Raw genomic sequence first — 22,601 nt, forward strand, 5'->3', positions numbered from 1 at the left:
ACTTTAGTATCCAAAGAGAAGTAGCACTTAAGAGTTCAGTATGAGAAAAAATAATATCAAGTCCTAGTAAATCAATAATCAGCAGAACATTACAACATTGTAAGTGTATATATATGTGTGTACCTTTTTAAACACCCAAAGTCATAAATCAGATTACCTGGAGTACTGAGTGGTCCAGACGTACTATATTCAGACGAGCTTGTGACACCTATTTTAATACAAATTATCAGGCTATTTTATATGTATAATTTTACTTGGTAAAGTGATTTTTAAAGAATATCTGACAGAGAGACCATAGGTCCTAGTCCAGCAATGCTAATGCTAGCAGACTAAGACCGTGTAAAGCTGTACAAGAAAAAAAATATCAACTCAAAAATTTGCTGGGGTAAGAAAATTAAATGCCTTGCCTCTAAATCAACTGACACCAAATCAATTTTTTTCTAGATCATTTGTCTTAAAACTTGTCAAGGATAAGAGAAAAGAGTTCAGTACACAGGGTTCTAGGTCTCCTATCCCAGTGTCAACCTAACTGTTTCCCATTCTGAATTGTTTTACTTTTAGGAAACCTGGCTACTATTTCAAGAGGTCAATTAAACAAAAGATTCTGCACTCACAGAAACCAGAAATATGAAAACCACTAATCTAAATGAACTGACACGTTCATTAATGTCAAGAGATTCAGACTCAAAGCCACTAGATTTACTGCCATTAGGAACACTACCCAAAATAACACTACTTAGTAAAGTCTATCTCACGTGGAAAAATCAAAGCAGTTAAAATCTAACATCCAAATAGCCCAAAAAAAAAAAAATCCACAAATTGGTAACCACTCCACACTAGAAACATAAGATGTAATTATTCTGAATACATTTCTCAGAAAGAAAACCTAAATATGAATACCTGAGCTAATGGTAGCCTATTTGGAGTTCCTAAATTAGGTGTCTTTTAAACCATTTGTACCAACTGTGATTAAAAAAAATCCGTGCCAATAAATAATAAATGACTTCAAATTTCTTAGTTCTATGGAAGTGTTGACTTCAAAACTGATGTCCAAAGTTTAAGAGCGACCAAAATTAAAATTATTATTTCTGTATGGCCAGGCCTTTCTTGGAACAGGTTAATTGATAGTCAATCATGTGTCAGGTCAACTGTTACTACACTACACTGTATGTCTTGCTCATTACATGTCACTTTTTAAGAAAAAGATATTAATCCTGAAGTTGAATTCTAAAGATTAATCCTGAATATTTTCCAGAACCTCCATTTTACTGGAAGTGATCCACTGCCCCCAGTTCTATTGTCGCCTACTCTAGTGGTTCCCAGGACATTCCAGCCCTGGTAACAGCATCAAAACAGTTTCTGCATCAAGAATACATATTATTTTAACAATTTGTACTACAAATTCCAAGACTATACAATCAAATGTTTTCATTAAGTGGAAATATTAAATTTTATAAGGATTTTTAAAATGGATGAAAGTCTTACTCTTCTCAGCAATGGGCTTGCAAAGAAAATTAAAGCCGCCAAATCCAGATTTGGGATACAAAGTTTGAGACCAACAGTTCAGCTGCTACTTTAACTATCTCTTCAACTGACTCTAAATCAATTTTACATAAAAGCAACAAAAAGAATTCCACATTGATATATTCACAGCTGTGAAACCGGTTCCACATCTTACGCCAACAAATGTTAAATATCATTTGCCTGATTACATCTAAGTATATTTCAACATTCAAGAATGCAGACTTGCTTTTAAATTACTATTAATAGTGTTTCCAATTTTCATTGTTATTGTTAAGATGTATCTTAGAATTCTGATTTTCTGATCGTCAGAAATCTCAACACCTATGCCATAGGAATAAGATCCAGTAACATTGCTTCCATTATCACAGGTACCTGAACCACTAAGGCCAGTTTCACCAAATTCCTTTAGTCCAGAAGCACCAACACCAAGTCCATCTGCACTCTTACTTCCTCCACCACTTCCAGAATCAGAAGACCAAGTGTTTCCTCCTAATGGAAAATCAAAATGTGAGTAAAAGAAATAAAGAAGAAAGAAATTAATTGGAATTTCTTGGAAATAGAGTCCAGGTTAGGATACCTGAGTCACTGACATCAGATCCAGGACTCAAGTTTCCAGCCTCAGCAGGTTCACTGTTTCTCTTTCTATTCCCACCAGTTCTACTGAGTTCAACTTCATGTTGATCAGATGACCCCAATATGACTCCTGAATCTTCAGAGATACCACTAGAATTTTCAAACCCATTTCTTGCACTTGAATCACCTGTTGAATACAAAATTATGGTCACTAGAATTACTTTCAATGCATACTATGATTCAGAATCATTCGTGCACAGAAATTAACAATTAGTACCTAGCACTATAGCCTCCAGAACTACCTACTCCATTTCCATCAAAATCTTTACTACTATTGCCATTGTCACCAGATTGATTTGAACCAGAATCTCTAAAGTTAAATTCAACTCCACCCTTCATTTCTCCAAGTCCAAATTCAAACAACCAGGACTTTTCCACTGGTGAAGAAATAAAATGTTAATAAAATAATGGATGAAAGGTTGAAATCAATTTAAATTTCACCAGAGCAGAGTCCAGGACTAAACCACCTGTGCCACTGACATCAGATTTACTGCTGCTCTGCTCATTCCATCCAGATCCACTTGTTCCAAATCCCTTTTGACCAAATTTCTCCAAACCGAAGCCCAAATTTTCTGCTATGTCACAAAAAAAAAATCCCTTTTTTATTGCACTGGTACCAATTTCATGATATAAAATGGTTATCATCAGAATGCATTTCAATAAGTTTATGATTCAAACTTTAATGCAAAGAAATTAAATATTGATACCTAAATCACTGGAACTAGATTCTCTAGTAACTTTTATTCCATTTTCACTAAGCTCATTACCACCAAATTTCCTTGAACCAGAATACTTAAAATCAAATCCAGCTCCAACTTTTTTTCCTCCAAGTCCAAATTCAAGAGACTCAAGCATTCCCACTAACAGAAAAATCAAAATGTTTTTAAATAAATGAATATTTGGAATTCAGGTGGATATCTCAGGAACAAAACTGGCTAGAATACCTGAGCTACTTGAATCAGATCCAAAACCTTTGAATCCAGCCTTAGCAGGTACACTGCCACTCATTCCATTCCCTCCAATTTCATTGATTCCAAATCCCTCTTGACCAGAATCCCATAAATTGGATATCGAATTTAGAGAGCCACCACCAACAAATTGATTCTCACTTCTGAAACTGGTATCACCTGCAGAATATAAAATAATTGTCACTGTGTATTGAAAATATTTTATGATTCAGACGTTTTTATGCACAAAAGTCAGATATAATACCTAGATCAATGGAAACAGATCCTCCAGAACTACTCGTTTGAGTTCCTTCAACTGTTTTGCTACTAATGCCAGTGTCACCAAATGAATTCGAATCAGAAACTTCAAAACTAAATGCAGCATCACCTTTCCCTGCTCCAAGTTTCAAACCAGAAGAACCAGTTCCAACTAATGGAAAATCAAAATGTGATTAAAGTTAATATTAATTAATTAATCTCATTGTTAAGTGACATTAAAATAAAAGCATCTTAACCAATTAATTAACTGAATCAATCTAAAATTTTGAGGAATGAGTCTTAGTTGGAATACCTGAGCTACCTGCATCAGGTCCAAAGACTATGGTTTCACCCCCAGCAGATCCACTGCCTCTAGTTTCTCTCCCATCAGCTTTACTGACTTCCAATCCCTTTTCATCAGATATCCCCCAACCAAATCCCACATCCAGAGAGGCACCACTGCTACTAAAGTCAGCACCATATCTTGTGTTGGTGCTATCTGTTGAAAACAAAAAGAAAGAAAGAAAGAAAGAAGGAAAGAAAGAAAGAAAGAAAGAAAGAAAGAAAGAAAGAAAGAAAGAAAGAAATCATTCTCACCAAGGGAGTATTTTAACACATCTTATGATTCTTTATTTTGATGCAAAAACCTGAATAGTAATATCCAGATCACTGGAACTTGATTTCCAGCGCTCTGTATTTCATTTTCACCAAAGCCTTTTGTTGAAGACCACTGACACCAACTGAGCCAGAATTACCAAAACCAAATCCTAATTCACTCTTCTTTTCACCACCAACTCCAAAATCAAAAGGCAAAATGTTTCTGCCTAATGAAAAATTAAAGTGTTATTGGGAGTAACATAGAAAGAATAAGAATTATTTGTATTTTGTATTAATAGTCTCTGGATCAGAATTCCTGAGTCACTGACATGAGCACCAAGGTCCATGGATTCACCACCAGTGAACTCCTTGTTCTTGTTTCTACCAGTGTTCACATCTTTTCAGGTAAATTGCTCTAAATCAAAAATACCTAGAGCTACTATGCATTCTTGTCATTCACTTCCTTCATTGGCTCTAGTTTCTGAATGTGAAATGCTATTCATCCATACTTTTGTAAATTTATTTTCTCCAGCCTTCTTTTTCAAGAAAACTAGTTCAAATATTGTTAATGGGATTTTAAAAGTTGACATGGTAGATGTCATTCAAACATAAGAGCCCAAGATTTATTTGTTCCAGATGACAAAACTTGGGAACAAGAGAGGTTAAATGGTTTCCCCAAAGGTTAGTGTGAAAGAGTGGGGATAGAAACTCTTCTTCCCAGGTCCAAGCTCCTGGGAAGTCTCAATCCTACTTGCCTCTTCACTAAATTGTTTAAATTACTGATTTCTGTTGAAGTTAATATAGATTTTTTATGAACCAGACAAAGAGTTTACAAATTTTTCTCATTAATTCCTCTAACATTAAATCTGTATTTGTCAAAAACACCACCAATTCCTGCTTTGCTAATTAAATCAATTAATTAATTGATTATTCTGACAAAAGCATAAACTAAGAAACAACACAGAGTACCTGGTTTCCCTGGCAGCAGAGGCAGAGTCAGCTAATCCATTTACTGAACCTACATCTAATCATTTTGATCGGGGACCCCTACCAATTTCATTTTGATTTGAAGCAGTACCACCAAACAGTACCACCTGCTGAACTGGTTTCATCTGCCATACAAAAATACAATCATTACCACAGAAAAGTTTTATTCATTCATACAATACAAGAAATTAATCCCTGCACACTGCTTGAAGCAGAGCTACATTTTAGTTTCTGATATATTCCTTGATCTCCCTTATTCCATATCTTTCCATATATAATTCTACGTAGTAGAATCAGGAGTAAGAATGGCAACCAATTTACCATGAGATTTGAAATAATTCCATAAGAAAGGTGAAACTTTGGGGCCATCAATGATAAACTTATTGTGCTCTACAGAACTTGAGAAAATGACTAACACCTAATGTAAACAAGTGTAAATGGATGTGTCTTATCTCCTTAGTCCTACTGAGTTTGTCAGTCCCAAAACAGGCGAGCGAAAAATAGAAAATTTTGTGTCCTTCATAAAGATATTACATCCAAAGCCGTTTCTGCCTTTTCACCTCAGAGACAAAACTATTAATGTTTAATGTAAAATATAGAACTTATTTTCCTCACTGGGACTGCTTCCTTCCCATTTTGTAGAGGTACAAACTATAGAGATTTCAGGGACCAGGCAAGTACAGCAAAAATTTGAGTAGAACAGTAGGAAAAATTGTATTGAACCAGCAGGACCCCACCTCACCTAAACAAATTTAAATTTTTTCCTCTGAAAAACAAAATTGCAGGCCACAGACTGTTTAGGAACTCTTCCTTATCATATCACTCAACAAACTGGATATGTTAGTTTAATAGAGAATCATGATATAGAAAATCAATTGTGGTTAGATACAGAGAGAAACATGAATGGACAGAATCTATACTACATTTGGGCCCGGGAAGCATTTTTGATTATTAACTTATACAGTAAAAATGTCAGAAAAATAATTCATCATTAGAATAATAGTACCAAGTATGAAGAGCACATATGAAAATAATTATCAGGAGAACAATTAATTTAATGTATACATCTTTGCCAACATTCTCTAAAGACAGAATTTATCACTCTCATTGGCCCTGAAATCAGTGCCTTTAGAGTATCTATGACTATTAAAGCCATGTGCTGCAAACAAAAGAAAGATTATCAGATGATCCAAAATGAAAACAAAAAGCACTTGTTTGCTAGGTAAGTATTTTTTTCTGGAACAGTACCTGCTGGGCTGTCTTCTGACCTTGAATTCCCAGCATCCCAGCGTTCTCTGGACTTGTCTTCATCCTCTCCTGTAGCACCAAATTCAAAGCTAAAGAGTGGCTTTTTTTGGTCTGAGTCACCAGAGGATGAACTACCATTAAAAAAGCCACCTACAGTGAAGAAAAAAACATTTACATTGCCAGCACAGACTAAAAAGGTAGTCTAATTATGACACCATGAAGAGCCACATTTTATTTTGAGTAGGTCTCATTATCCTGACAACACTTGGAACAATATACACCACTGGTTGACTTAATCACCTTATCTGCATCTTTTGGTCATGGTTCTAAAACTTCAAGAAAGAGAGGAGAATCAAGCTACGAAGATTCAATAATTGATGTGTACTAGATACTCTTCTCCTGGACAGAGCAGAAACTCCCCAGTCTGCTTCCTTCCCCATTCCTAAGCCCCAAGTTCTAGCATCCCACTTCCCCCAATCAAAATATTCTGCCATGTTGAATCCACATGGTCCTTGGCTACTGTTCTTTATAGCTGATAAAGTTAAGATAACATGCCTGATTCTCTTTTCTGTATTTCTGCAAGGAAGAAAGCATGTAAACATTTAGTCATGAATTAATTGTAGCATCCACCTCCTTAAGTTTCATCTCAATGAGGCACACTCTGACAACTTAAAATTGCAACCCTACTCCACTATTACATTCCCAATAACCATTATATTACTCTATTTTATCCCACAGACTTTATCACCTTGTAATACACAAGGTAAAATATATCCCCTTGGGATGCACCTTTTATCACTGTCTATAATGCTTATTGAGTATTAACTGTACCCTTCTTCTACATTTTAAGCTCCATAAACTCAAGTTTTCTTTGCCTGTTCTATGGAGAGAGGGATTTCAGGTGCCCAGACCAGTGCCTCAACAATAGAGAGCACTCAGTATTTATTTAATAAGTGTAGTCACCAAAAAAGACCACTTCTTAAGGTAATAAACACCTTGTTACATGAAGTGTATATGCTTTCTATCATGCCATTTGTATATTTTTTGAAATCTCTATATAAAATTTAAACACTTCAGAATTAATAACATCTTAATAACTGTGATATTCCTGTAGAGCTGTGGAAGACATACATTTTGGTCACCAAATAGACCAAAAAATAAGTGAATGATTTGTAAATAACACTTGAAGACTGTGTAATCACAAATACAATAAAATAAGTGGCTTAATTCTGTCTATTAAAATAAGGAAAGAGACTTCTCCCTCCACAAATACCTTTTATTTGGTCATTTCCTGAAGAAAATTTGAGTGTACTTTCTCTAGCTCTCTGAAATGTATATAGACATTTTTAAAGACTAAATAAACACCCCAAGAATGTTTCTTCAAGGGGCTGGGGGCCAACACTTTGAAATGTAGTCATAAGGAAGATGCTTCCCTATCTCCTAAATTCCTGGGAGGTAGGAGGCTAACTTCAGCTGGTGTTTGGCTACAAATCACAAACCTACCTCCAGTCATAACATACAAGAAATTAGTTTTTATTTTAAAGCAATCAGTAAACACAGATGGCTACCCCAACTACCATGTAAATGTAGGATGAACCCTGTAGCTAATGATGCTGTCAAGTCCACTCGAAAACTAGTTATTTCTTATCTTCACAACTTACATGTAATTGTTTTATCTGCTTGTTTTATAAAAAAGAAATATTTCTGTGTGTCTGCAATCTTTATAGCGAGATGCCTGTCAGAACAGGTTTTCAGAGGTGGAAGGAGACTGTTTTTAAAGACATTTCCCCAACAACCTCTCTTGGAATTCTTAGCCATTTTCCATGTTTCTAGCAAGTATATCTCTACTTTTCTAAAACAAATAGGAAAAATAAAATATGTCTGTGATTATGAGAATAGTCAAAATAATAATCTATTATGTAGTGTTAAGGAAAGGCATTCAACATTCAAGAGATTTTGAAATTATAAAATTTGCATGTAGGTGTTTGTTTTAGGACTAAAGCAATGTTTAAATTATGAATAGCCAATATATACTATTGTTTTATTACCTAACCCTTTAACCACTATTACCTGTACTACTCTTCCTATATACAGTATTTCCCTTCTTTCTCTCCTCTTTCCCTCTATCTACCATTCTTCGCTACACACTCTTCTTTTTCTCTTTTACCATCTCTCTTATTGTCTTTTTCAATGTGACGTAGTTTCAGAGCTGCATCTCAATATATAAATATTTTAGTTTGGTGGAAAGCAGAAGGAAGCAAAGCAGTATTCAGTCAGAGCAAAAGTATAAACTCTTAAGTCAAACCCATCTGGGTTCCTCCATTTGAAATTGGTAGCCTTGGATAGTAGCTCTCTTCCACTCAGGCAACAGGGATTCTTGTTCTGGTCTACCCACATCTTCCTCTGGCCTTCCTGGGGTCATGCCACTCCTCAGAGAGCACAGAATACAGGCCAAGAGTGAAGGGATTATGCCTACCCAGAGCCTGTGCTATCCCAATCTCCCTTTCTGGATCACATTGTAGGGCCCCAGGGCTGCAGTCCCTAGTCTGCTACATGGGCATGCATGGGCCTGTTTCCTAAGACCTTCTTCTCCAGGTGAGACCACATTGCAAATACCATCCCCTAGGTCTGAGGGATGGAGAAGGGGTGGTCAGTGTGCAGGAGATGGACTGAGATAGAAAACCTGGCAAGTCCCTCCCAGTATGGGAATAAGCCAGAGACAGAAGGAGCATGACTGTGGGGACTTTAGCCAGGACACAGTCCTCACTGATCTTGCATTGAATTCCAATAAACCTAAAAATTCTGCATTGGATCCTGCCTTCCAGGTTGTCACAAGTGTACTTTTGTCAAGGTAGAAAAAGCAACACATTTTATGTCCTATTATGTTCCTTTATTGGTAACTTTTAATTATGTATATACCTGCATTTATACTCTTGACCATGACTGGGCCCTTGGCCTGTCCTCAGCTAACCAAATTAACATTTTTAAAACAAAGTTTCCTTAAACAAAGTTTATTTCACTATTAAATGGGCACTACATAATGTATGAGGATAAAATATTACCAAACTCATGAAAAGAGATAAAATTTTATGTCCTGCCTAAAGATATTACAACCACACCTCTATACCCAAAGCTATTTCTGCCTTTTTATTACATGGACACAGATATTAAATTTTCATATAAAATATTGGAGTTATTTATTTCACTGAACCTCTTTCTTTCCCATGTAGAGGTATAAACTCTAAAGATTTCAGAGACCAGGCAAGTACATTGAAAGTTTAAATAGGCCAGCAGGGAAAGATATGTCAAACAAGATTAAATGTCTCACCTAAAGACATTTAAAATTTTTCCTAAAAAAAAAAAAATGGAGTCTGCACACTGTTTAGAAACTCAGCTTTATGCTACTATTTAGTAAACTGAGTGTGTAAGAGAGAATCCTAGTGTAGAAAATGAATGGTGGTTAGATTATAGAAATGTGAATGGAGAGATTCTATAGTACATTTGGGTCCAGGAAGCATTTTAAATTATTAATTTATACACTGAAATATGTCATAACAATAAACATACTAAATATAAAGATAACATTAAAAATAAATATTATCAGGACAATAATTAATTTAATGTAAACTTTTTTGCCACAATTCTCTAAAGACAGAATTTATCACTCTCATTGGCCCTGGAAATAGCATCTTTAGGGTTTTCACCATTTCTATGCAGGCTTTGTCTTCAATAAAACGTAGGTTATCAGATTATCCAAAATGAAAACAAAAATCACTTGCTTGCTAGGTACATATGTTTTTCTGGAACGGTACCTGGTGGGGTGTCTTCTGACTTTGAACTTCCAGCATCCTGACTGTCTCCGGACTTGTCTTCAGCCTTTCCTGGAGCACCAAGTCCTAAGCTAAAGAATGGCTTTTTCCTGTCTGAGTCACCGGAGGATGAACTTCTGTGAAAAAAGCCACCTACAGCAAATGACAGAAGATGTTATTTGAAAACAGCATTATTAGCACAGAATATAAATGTCGTCTGATTATGACAACATGAAAAGCCACATTTTATTTTGTATAAATCCCATTGTCCTAGCAGCACTTGAAACAACATATACCACTGGGACTTAATCATCTAATCCATGTATTTTGGAAGTTCCTAATCTGATCTACGCAAGTCTCACTCTGGCCTTCCTTGGGTCATGATGCTCTCCAGAGAGCAGAGGCTGCAGGCTGAGGGTGAAGAAGGCATGCCTACCTAGAGCCTGTGTGATCCCCTACCCCATTTCTGGACCATGTTCTAAGTCCCCAGGGCTACAGCCAAACCCGGGATCTGGGCCTGCATGGGCATCTTTCCCAAGACTTTCTCCTCCAGGTGAGACCACATCACACTGATTGAAACCCTGGATCTGAAGGATGGACAGGGGATGGTGAGTGTGTGGAAGAAGATGGACCGAGATAGTAAAGCTGGGGCATCCCTCCCAGTATGGGACTAAGCAGAAGATAGAAAGAGTGAGGCTATAGGGACCTTGCCTAGGGCACAGCCAACCTTATTCTCGCATTGAATTCCAGTAAACATGAAAATTCTACATTGGAACCTGCCTTCCAGGTTGTCACAAATGTATTGTTGTCAAGGAAAGAAAAAAAAAACATATTTTATGTACCATTTTGTTATTTTATTTGTAACCTTTAATTGTCTATATACCTGCATTTATACTCTTGACCCTGACTGTGCTCTTGGCCTGTCCTTGCTTAAACAAATTAACACTTCTAAAACAAAGTTCCCTTAAACAAAATTTATTTTACTATTAAATGAAGACTACATAATGAATGTGGATAAAATAATATCAACCTCATGGAAAGATATAAAATTTTATGTCCTGCCTAAAGATATTATAACCACACCCCCTACACCCAAAACGGTTACTGCCTTTTCATTACATGAACTCAAATATTAAATTTTCATATGAGATATTGAAATTATTGATCTCACTGGACTTCCTTCTTTCTCTTTTTTGTAGAGGTGCAAACCATACAGATTTCAGAGACCAGGAAAATACAGAAAAAATTTGAATTGGCAGGGGGAAGAAATGTGTTAAACAAGTGATATGGTATTGCTCTGTGGCCACCCAAACCTTATCTTGAATTGTAGTTCCCATAATCCCCATATGTGGTGGGAGGGACCTAGTGGGAGGTAATTGAATCATGGGTGCAGTTTCCCCCATGCTATTCTTGTGATAATAAGTAAGTTCTCAAGATCTGATGGTTTTATAAGAGGCTTCCCCCTTCACTCATTCTTCTCTCTCCTGCTACCATTTGAAGAAGGATGTGTTTGTTTCCCCTTCTGCCATGCTTGTAAATTTTCTGAGGCCTCCTCAACCATGTGGAACTGTGAGTCAATTAAACTTCTTTTCTTTATAAATTACCCAGTCTCAGGTATCTCTTCATAGCAGCATGAGAATAAAACTAATACAAAAAGAGATGAAACACCTCACCTAAAGATATTTAAAATTTTGTACAACAAGAGATGAAATACCTCACCTAAAGACATTTAAAATTTTTCCTCCCCAAAAAATTGCAGGCCATGAACTTTTTAGAAACTCTGCTTTATAATATTGTTTAGCAAATTAAGGGTGTAATTTAAAGAGAGAATCCTAATGTAGGAAATGAATGGTGGTTAGATTACAGAAATGTGAATAGAGAGATCTTGCACTATATTTGGGTCCAGGAAGAACTTTAAATTATTAATTTATACAATGAAATATATTATAATAACAATAAAGATACTACATAGAAAGACAGCATACAAAATAAATATTACCAGGGCAATAATTATTGTAAACCTCTTTGCCAGAATTCTCTAAAGACAGAATTTAGCACTCTTTGGAACTAGCATTAGTGCCTATACGGTCTTCACATTTCTATTAAGGCCACATCTTCAATAAAACAAAGGTTATCATATTATCCAAAAAAAAAAACCATGCTTGCTACGTAAGTGTATTTTCTGTAACAGTACCTGCTGGGGTGTCTTCTGACTTTGAACTCCCAGCATCCTGACGTTGTCTGGGCTTGTCTTCAGTCTCTCCTGGAGAACCAAATTCCAAGCTAAAGAGTGGCTTTTTTCTGTCCAAGTCACCAGAGGATGAACTACCATAAGAGAAGCCACCTACAGCAAATAACAGAAGATTTTATTTGAAAACAGCATTGTTAGCACAGACTATAAAAGTGGTCTGATTATGACACTATCAAAAGCCACTTTTTTATTTTATACAAGTCTTATTATTCTGGCAGCACTTGAACAGCGTATACCACCTATCCATGTCTTTTTGTCATGGTTCTAAGACCTTAAGAAAGAGAATCAAGCTGTGGAAATTCAATCATTGATGTGTGCTAGAGAGACTCTTCTTCTCCTGGACAGAGCAGAAACTCCCCAATCTGCTTTCTTCCCCATTCGTTAAGTCCCAAGTTCCAGCGTCCCACCTCTTCCCAACTGCTATTGCTTAGGAGTTTGTCTCCCCACAACCCATGTTGAAATTTGATCCCTGCGATGGAGGTAGGGCCTGTTGGGAATTGTTTGGGTCATGTGGGCAAACCCCTCAGGAATAGCGTGGGTTGTCCTCCTGGTAATGAGTGAGCTATCGCTCTGTTACTTCCCACAGAGCTGCCATTCCTCCTCGCCCCTCTCTCTTTTTTTTCCTCTCTCACGGTGTGATCTCGGCAAAGGCTAGCTGCCCTTGGCCGTTGCCGTGAGCGGAAGCACCCAGAGACCCTCACCAGAAGTAAAGGCTGGTGCCATGCTTCTTATACAGCCTTCAAATACAGGAGGTGAATAACCCCCTTTCTTCATAAATTACCCAGCCTCAGATATTTCCTTATGGATAGCAAGGCAAATGAACGTAGACACCCAGCAAAATATTCTGCTATGTTAAATCCACACTGTCCTTGGCTACTGTTCCTTATAACTGACAAAATTAAGATAACGTATCTGACTCTCTTTTCTGTATTCCTGCAAAGATGTAACCATTTACTCATTAATTAGTTGTAGAGTTAGCCTCCTTCAAGTCTCAGTTTAAATTTCATCTCAGTGAGGCACACTCTGACAAGTTAAAACTGCAACTTCATCCCCATCTTTATACTCCCAAATACCATTATATTTAATATTACTCTATTTTATCCCACAGATTTTGTCACCTTGTAATATAACATGTTTACTGCTTATAATGTTTTTTGTTTATTGACTGTATCCTTCTAGGTTTTAAGCTGCATAAACCCAATGTTTCTTTGCCTGTTTAATTCACTGAAGTATCCCAGGTGACAAGAGGATTGCCTGAACTATACAGGATACTCAATTCATATTTATTTAGTAAATACATTCACCAACAAGATCACTTTTAAGAGAAGAAATACTGTCTTACATGATGCATATGTGCTTTCCGTCAAGGCATTTTTTTTAATCTTTACGATAAAATTGAAATACTTTAGAATTAATAATGTCATAATAATGATGATATTCCTGTAAAGTTGTGGAAGACATACATTTTGAACAATGAATAGACAAGAGAATGAAGCACATTATTTGTAAGTAAAACTTGAAGAATACGTAAGAGCAAATGCAAGTAAAAATAAGTAGTTTAATTCTCCATACTCAAAATAGGAGAAGAGACTTCTCTCCCTACACACTTTTGCTTAGATTATTTACTTTAGAAAACTTGCGATTTCAGCCGGGCGTGGTGGCTCATGCCTGTAATCCCAGCACTTTGGGATGCTGAGGCGGGCAGATCACGAGGTCAGGAGTTCGAGACCAACCTGGCCAACATGGTGAAACCCTGTCTCTACTAAAAATACAAAAATTAGCTGGGTGTGGTGGCACATGCCTGTAATCCCAGCTACTCGGGAGGCTGAGGCAAGAGAATCATTTGAACCCAGGAGACGGAGGTTGCAGTGAGCCAAGATTGCACCACTCCACTCCAACTTGGCGACAGAGCAAGACTCCATCTCAAAAAAAAGAAAAATAAAAAGAAAAGAAAAGAAAAAGAAAACTTGTGATTTATTTCTCTACCTCTCTGAAATGTATAAAAATATTTTTAAAGACTAGACAAGCACCCCAAGAATGTTTCCCCAAGGGCCTGGCACCATCACTTTGACATGTCATCACAGAGGAAGATAACTTCCCCATCTCCTAGGTTCCTGGGAGGTAGGAGCCTAACTTCAGCTGGTGCCTGATTACAAATTGCAAACTTACCTCCAGTCATAATATACAAGAAATTTATTTTTTTTCTTTTAAAGACAATCAGCAGACACAGGTGGCCACCCCAACTACCCTGTAAATTTAGATTGAACTATATGGCTAATGGTGCCATGAAGTTCACTTGAGAACTAGTTGTTAATCTTGAGAACATGTATGTGATAGATTACATCTGCTTGGCTATGTCTTTCTGTTTTGGCAATCTTCTTAACCTGTATGTGCATCACATTCTGCTTTAATCTCTATTCTATAATAAAACTTTTTATTGTGGGAATACAAGTGCTTAAATCATGTATAGTCGATTTATATTATTACCTATATTAGGTAACCTTCCAATGACTATACTACCTTTCTCCACATGCAGCGTTTCCTCTCGTTGTCTCCTATTTCCCTCTATCCACCCGTGTTTTCCACATACTGTTCTTCCTTTCCTCTTTTACCCTCTGTCTCATTGTCTTTCTTCGGTGCCATGCAGTTTCAGAACTGCACTTTAATATATAAATATCTTAGTTTGATGACAAAGCAGAAGGAAGAAAAGAAGTATTCAGCTATGTAAAAAGTATGCACTTTTCAGCAAACCCATCTGGGCTCCCCCTCTTGCAATCAGTGTGGTCTTGGCCACTACCTCTCTTAGACCTAGGCAAGAGAGGTTACTGCTCTGATCTATGTTGGTTTCATGCTGGCCTTCCTGGGTCACGGCCTTCCTCAGAGAACACAGAATACAGGGTGAGGGTGAAGAGCTTTTGTCTACTCAGAGCCTGTGCATACCCCTCCCCATTTCTGTACAATATTCTAGGTCCCCCAGGCTGCAGCTCCAAGCCTGCTACTTGGACGTGCATGGGCATCTTTCCTGAGATCTTCTGCCCCAGGTGAGACCACATTGCAAAGACTGAAGCCCTAGGTGTGATGAATGAACAGAGGGTGGTCAGTTTGCAGAAAGAAGTGGACTGAGATAGGAAAGCTGGGCTGTCCCTCCCAGTGTGACTAAGCCAGAGATAGAAGGAGCAGGGCTACTTCTTGGATAGGGCACAGGCAACCCTGTTCTTGCATTGATTTCCAATGAATCTAAAAATTCTGCATAGGAAGTGTCATTCCAGCTTGCCATGAATGTATTTTTGTCAAAGTAGGAGAAAGAAACACATTTTATTTGCTACTTTATTCCTTTCGTTTGTAACTTTTTTATTATTTACACACTTGCATTTGTACTTTTGCCCCTGGCTGTGTTCTGTGTTCTTGGCCTGTCCTTGGATAAACAATTTAACATTTCTAAAACAAAGTTTTCTTATCTATTAAATGGGGAGTACATCATAAAAAAGGATAAGATCATGTCTGCTTCATAATAGAAGTATTAATTAAATGACTGTATTAAGTGAGATGAGTGCACCTAGTCCAGTGTCTTACACACAGCATTCAACTGGGATAAACCCTGCCCTTTAATACATATGACTTGTCTCAGCAAACTTACTGCGTCAAACTCATTTAGATGCATTTTATATCACTTATTTAATTCATGATGTGTTTGTTCACCATACTCATCATACCTCTCCCAAGTTCAAGCCCAGAGATATATTAGATTCTTCATTTTATTAGAGCAGTATTTCTTCATTCTAATGTTGACATGAGTAGACCCGGCATCCTAGATATTTAGTGTGTCACATTCGTCTTCACTAACTTTATTAACTTTACTTTATCCCTTTTGTTTTTATTATATAAAACTTGCTCAGAAATATTTGCTGCTGAAGTTATTAGGAGTAATGGTCAGTATGTTTTTCAAATGTACAACATCTGTATGACAGTACTTTATATGCCTTACTGCTTTAATAGCCTCAATTCTATGGGATAGGTGCCATTAAACTACTTCATTTGTAGATGAGAAAATAGATATTTAGAAGAGACTGAATAATTTGTCCAAGATCACACGGTTAGAAAAATCTGCCAAGAAATCCTTTGCTCTTAAGTGCGATGTACACTGCCTTCATCTTGCTTAAAGACAGGTTGCTTATACAATGCACAAAGATAAATAAAATGTTTATCTACTTTATAGCTTAAGGATAAATGAAATGTTTATATTTTTCATAATAAAGTCATACTAGATTTTGCATACATTTTGCACAAAATTTCGGAAGGTTTAGCTTACACTTTAATTTTAAACCACAGAATGGAGTAGAAAAGAAAAATAGACATAATTCTGCTTCTTCATCCCTACCTCATGGAGAGAAATGGCTGGATAAGAGAGGTGAACATGATTCCACTGTGCGGATAGGAAGATTTTTAAAGTAACGGGAACAAATGAATTATGTTTCTGACATCAGTAAAAATCAGTGGATATCAAAAAACACGAAGTCCTGTATTGGCCTATAATCCTTATCTCAAATGTAGGAATCTTGATCTTATTGAAGAATGAAGAGTTTGAGGGATAACAATGCCCTGAAGTTTGTCCAGTTTTTTTTTTTTGTTTTTTTTTTTTTTTTTTTTTTTTTGAGATGGAATCTTGCTCTGTTGCCAGGCTGGAGTGCAGTGGCGCAATCTCGGCTCACTGCCAGCTCTGCCTCCCGGGTTCAAGCGATTCTCCTGCCTCAGCCTCCCAAGTAACTGGGACTACAGGCCCCCGCCACCACTCCCGGCTAATTTTTCTCTTCTTTGGAAGAGACGGGCTTTCACCATGTTGGCCAGGATGGTCTCGATCCCTTGACCTCGTGATCTACCTGCCTCAGCCTCCCAAGGTGCTGGGATTACAGGCATGAGCCACCATGCCTGACCAGTTTGTCTAGTTTTATGTTGACTGGTTGAGTGGTTGATGGGGGCTTTCTTGCTTGCCATTTTTATTCACTTAAGGCAGCTCTAGCTTTGGAGAACCTCATGTACCTCCTAAATAATACCCAGACCTGGAAGGTTCCCTGAGACACATAGGAATAAATTCAATTCCTCAGAATTTTAAAGAACTTTCAGAGAACTATAGAACCCCAAGCGTACCCTTACTTCCCTCTCATTTGTGAATGGGGGCTTCTAAAGGAATGCTGAAAACTCGTATGCCCCAATTCACAAAAGTAACAACCAGATTTTGTAGAGAAACTCTTACTATATCACTGTGATGGAACTTAATGAGTCCTGTCCATGGCTGTGAAAAATAATCTTGCTGTCTTCCTGACACAACTGAGCTGCTGCCTAATCTCAGTTTATGTTTTCCCTCAAAGAAGGCTGTTTAAAATTACATTTTATTTATGTTGTAGAATGAGGTAGAGATGTAAAATGCCCTATAAGAAAAGCACAGGATTGGGAGGCCGAGGCGGGCGGATCACGAGGTCAGGAGATCGAGACCATCCTGGCTAACACAGTGAAACCCCGTCTCTACTAAAAAAATACAAAAAATTAGCCGGGCGTGGTAGCGGGCGCCTGTAGTCCCAGCTACTCGGGAGGCTGAGGCAGGAGAATGGCGTGAACCCGGGAGGCGGAGCTTGCAGTGAGCCGAGATCGCGCCACTGCACTCCAGCCTGGGCGACAGAGCGAGACTCCGTCTCAAAAAAAAAAAAAAAAAAAAAAAAAAAGAAAAGCACAGGAATGTATATTGGGCTATTTTGATTGCTGTGTACAATAGACCAGAATAAAATTGAGTCTAAGTTGATATTAGCAATAATCTTAATGTTGGATTTCAGAAAAACTTCATAAAAGCAGTCTTGTTGATTTGCTATGGCTCATTTTTTCATTTCAGTGGGTAGAGAAACAAACAGTAAAGGATAATGGTGATATTCAATCACCTGATGGGATCTAGTAAAACTGTTGAAACTAGATTGATTTTAAAGTAGATCACTAAGGAATTAATCTTGGAAGAGAAAAGCAACAGCATGTCCTGCCAATGAAAATATAGGAAAGTAAAGCCTTAAATTTACATACACATTTCTATCACAGGTTTAAGATATTTTAGGTTAAACAAATAACCAGAACAATTTTCCGTTTTAAATTTCACCAACTGTGTAAGTATTGATCAAAGATTAAAATGTCTGGCCCAGATTATACAAAAACACATTAAAGCATGTCTGTAATAATAAGAGAGATTATATTTTAAGCATCTGAAGGATTTTTCCAGGGGAGATATGCCCTATGTCCAAAGCAAAGCACTACCACCCTATTGCTTTTGAGTATAAACAGTATAAGAAAAGAGAACAAAGTAATTTACCTGATCTGCTTGCTGCTATTTTACCATCTGAAGAAAGAAAGGGAGAATTGCTGTCATTAGTAGTGTCTCTAAATGATAGATTTGCCATTAGAAAGTGAATCTTGATTACAGCCATTTCTTGTCTTTGGGAGGTGCTCCCAAAGAGATATACTCATTGAATTTAATACTCAGGCATAAATATGGTAATTAGCCATTGCCCATGGTACACTTCTGCTTCTCCAGAATACCGCCATAAAGGAGAAAGTCTGGGCTAATTTTCCAGTCACTCTCACGCCCAGTCTAAATGTATAAATTAGAATTCAGCAAAACTCAATAATTTTTAGATGCCTGAAAAGGTGCTTCAAAAGACTATTATTCTTTTGGTAAAACGCAGAAGCTTTAGTTAAAAGATATTTTCACGTGACAAAGGTACTGAATAGACTACAATTACTTAATCTGAGTCAAATGTCTACAATTTCTAGTTTACAGCTGAATACTAAAATGTATGTATACACAACTTACAAATTATTTAAATGTCATTATTGTAAATCAAGGTAAATTTTCTCCATACTTAAATAAATGGCATGTAAATGTGCAACCTTGTCAAGCTATTGTAAGTACAGCTGAGTCAAAAACTCACGATAAGAATGGGTACTTTACAACAAAAAGTATAATTTACATACACACACACTTATTGAGATTTACAAATACAAAAATATTTGTATTAAATACATCAAGTCATTGGTTTCCAAAAGAATTTTCTCAATAATTCTGTGAAATAAAGTACTTAACAATGGCAATAGAATTTTGCATAAAGTTGCAAGTTGATTACATATTAAAGAAACCTCAAAGATGTTTTCAGTAACATTTTTATTTGGAGACTTAGAGGATTGTGCTTTGCTTTTAATGCTTCTCTATGCTCTGTAACCTTTAAATTTTCTAAACCCAAACTGAACGCATTATTCAAATAAATAGTCAAGGCACATGGTCTGATACTAAGATAAACTTTTAGAAATTTGAACTAAAATCCAATTCAGGAAAATCCAAGACTTACGGTCAGTAAACCTATCCCAGAGATGAAGGAGTAAATTAAGACAAACAGTAAATAGCACATTTAAAAGATAAAGCATTTCTCATATGTTCTCATAAATTGTTGTCAAAACCAAATCTTATGTAGCTTCACAAACAAATGCACACACACAGATTTAGCCAAAGGCTAAGAAGAAATGGTTTACAGATGTGGATTGGAGACACTTAATATAAATGCTTCAAAAGAAAACTGCACAGTAATATTCTTTATGTAAGTTAAACACCTGGAAAATTCTGACTATCTGAAATGTAGATTGCAGTCAAGAAGTTGTCCCCAAATCCTCTTGCAGCAAATAGAGATATCATTGAGCCCATGTATGAATTCTTGCTTATTCACTGTACCCATCAGGAGAAATCTCTTGAGACCTCACTCAGAGTGCACATCCTTACCACAGTACAAGGCTAATGAGCTTGGATCGATGGTGTTCTCAGCCCAGTGGACTGAAAACAATAGGTAAGAATTGGAACTGACTGCTAAAAGTAGACATGATGATCCCATGAGAATATAGAGCTAGTTGTTGAACAGAAGACAGGGGACAGAAAGGCAAATCAAAAGCAGACAAAGAAACTCAGAAACAATCTCTGGAATAGGGACAAACTGTCTTACTCAAGTCAGTAGATTCCAAGGGCATCATTGTATAGACATAATATGATAATGGACATGCATTTTCATGTCCTTAAAAAAAGATTAAGCTATTTTCAGAAGTCCCATGTCTTCTTTGGTAAGAAGTTAGGGTATCCTTGGTTTATTTCAGAAAGTTTACCTTGCAAAGCATTTGGTTACTTTCATGTAGAAAATTCTTGTAGGCAAAATAAATCTTATATTGATCATCCCAATTTATTTTATTCATTTAAAACAAAGATGTACTGAGGACCTACTGCATTGCAGCCAGTGCTCTTGGCATTATGAATATAGGGTGAACAGCATAGACCAAAATCCTGTCATTAAGGAGTTCAGGGTCACGTGGGGTAAATGAGACATCATGGGAGCTCATTCACAAAACCAAGTGTGTAAGAAACACACTAATTTTATGATTCCAAAAGCAGCCTCACAATGCAGCATAATGTTTCAAAGTAAAGATTAATTCCTGAAAGATACTGACCTGATTTTTGTCGGTAAAGTAAGGCTTCCACATCTATTTTAAAAATGAAAAAAAAAAACAGGTTATTTTATAATTCTCTATAACATATTTTAAGACAATGAAAAAGATGTTCTTTTTGTTTTCGTTCTTCCCTAAAATTCAATATAAGCAATCCACTGTTTTTATCTGATAAGTGTAATACTTCAATAATAATTTATTATTTCACAGCTTTTCTATTTAATAGGAAATGATCTATGTAACACATTTACCTACCAGCATACTTGATATCAAAATTTTCAATGCCAACTAAGACTTGAAAATATGCATGATGAAATAAATTAAGCTCACAAATTAATATTAGCCAATATTTTATATCTTCTTCACATGACTACAGCTGTTGATCTAAAGTATATTTTCTGATCTAAATTTTACATGCTTTTATTTCCCCTAAACATTTTCTGGGTAATGTGTTCATAAGCAGTGAATTAGACAAAAAAGAAACAAGAATAAAAGAACAGAATCAATAATATGGACTTTAATGATAATATATGATAGCCTGAGAAAAAAATAAAAGTAGATTATGCATATTTATGCCTGAACTATGTCTCTTATAACTGTTTTTTTCTACTTAACCAGAAAAATTGTTTTCCAATTTTTTTCTTTCTGTATAGTTATGCTTGATTAAACAATGCAAATGTTTCTTGCATTGTTCAATTGGTTATATGGATACTGCCTAAATACTTGCTTTCAGCAACTTCCAGTCCCCAAGATTTATCAACCTATAACCTACTGAAAACGATGAGAGTCTGTATTTGAAACATAAATCACACTGACTAATAGCAACAAAAATTTATTTCAAATAAGGCACCTAGGATTTCTGCAAAGAGCAGTTTTCCAAGTATGTTTCTTAGTTCCCACAATGACATCATGAATAAATACATAAAATCTTTGAATTTTGTTGATAAGTCGTCTATCCATGGAAAGCCTATTGAAATAGTCACAATCATTTTCCAGATCTACAATGGATGGATATATAGGAATTTACCTTAGAAACATGAGCCAATTCTTCAGTAAATTTAATATACTTTAACAAGTAATTTTAAAATTATTTTTATGATGATATGACATTTAATAAATACTTTGAAAATAATGTGCTCTTTGCTCCATTACTGAGGAAACAAGAAACACATTTATGCAACAGGAAAAAAAGAATATAGCAAAGCACTATGTAAGATTATGAAAATCAGTATTACACAAAGTAATCATTTTCTAATGGTTCATCAGACAATTTCCCAGATAGTTGGATTAAACAGAAATATTTTTTCTTAATTATAACAAATAATTGCAGTTCTCTATATTCTGACATCTCAGAGAAAAATAAGACATATGTTTTGTGTTCTACTTTCAAATTTAGAGAATAGACTTTTAAGTTTAGATATGGAAAAAACCTGCTTTTTGCAGACTTTTCCCCTTACATTTGGATAATGTTATCTTTTCTGCCATTTTCAAGAACAGAACAATGTTTGTTTCTAGGCATTTTTTCATTTTGCTTAGTATTTAATTTTCTCAAAATAAATGATATCTTACCTTTAAATTAATTTCTGAAATTAATTAATGAACTTTCTAAAATATCCAGGAAAGATGTTAGTTTAAAGTGTTGTTTTTAATGATGACCCAGTTTTTTAATTGGTGATAATTTCTTGATTTGTGAAAAACATGATTACCTGTTTGCGTCTTTAGTCTTAATATGGATATGCATTCAAGACAGAACCGTCAAAGCATAAACTGTGATGAAAATGAGTAACAAACAACACTATGTATCTTGTGTGACCTGCTTAGTAATAGTTCTAG

At 36.1% G+C, this 22,601-nt stretch overlaps 1 protein-coding gene and 1 long non-coding RNA gene across 2 annotated transcripts in view; one reads left to right on the forward strand and one right to left on the reverse strand.

Moving 5' to 3' along the window:
* LOC134807481 (uncharacterized) overlaps positions 1-4,364 on the forward strand; it is a 29,891-nt gene extending 25,527 nt beyond the window's left edge. The window contains exons 3-4 of the long non-coding RNA XR_010148047.1: positions 1,893-2,031; positions 4,259-4,364. This is a non-coding gene — a long non-coding RNA (uncharacterized LOC134807481). The remainder of the gene's footprint in view (positions 1-1,892; positions 2,032-4,258) is intronic.
* The window catches only part of MUC19 (mucin 19, oligomeric), a 188,144-nt gene that overhangs the window by 159,880 nt on the left and 5,663 nt on the right, over positions 1-22,601 (reverse strand). Inside the window, exons 3-13 of the mRNA XM_063785772.1 lie at positions 20,772-20,804; positions 18,601-18,627; positions 12,198-12,347; positions 10,007-10,156; positions 6,195-6,344; positions 3,676-3,861; positions 3,370-3,534; positions 3,102-3,284; positions 2,102-2,284; positions 1,897-2,013; positions 158-208 (exon numbers count right to left, since the gene is read on the reverse strand). Coding sequence (XP_063641842.1) covers positions 158-208; positions 1,897-2,013; positions 2,102-2,284; positions 3,102-3,284; positions 3,370-3,534; positions 3,676-3,861; positions 6,195-6,344; positions 10,007-10,156; positions 12,198-12,347; positions 18,601-18,627; positions 20,772-20,804 — 1,395 coding nt within the window. The remainder of the gene's footprint in view (positions 1-157; positions 209-1,896; positions 2,014-2,101; positions 2,285-3,101; positions 3,285-3,369; positions 3,535-3,675; positions 3,862-6,194; positions 6,345-10,006; positions 10,157-12,197; positions 12,348-18,600; positions 18,628-20,771; positions 20,805-22,601) is intronic.

This window comes from Pan troglodytes, chromosome 10, assembly GCF_028858775.2.
Source record: "Pan troglodytes isolate AG18354 chromosome 10, NHGRI_mPanTro3-v2.0_pri, whole genome shotgun sequence".
NCBI lineage: Eukaryota > Metazoa > Chordata > Mammalia > Primates > Hominidae > Pan > Pan troglodytes.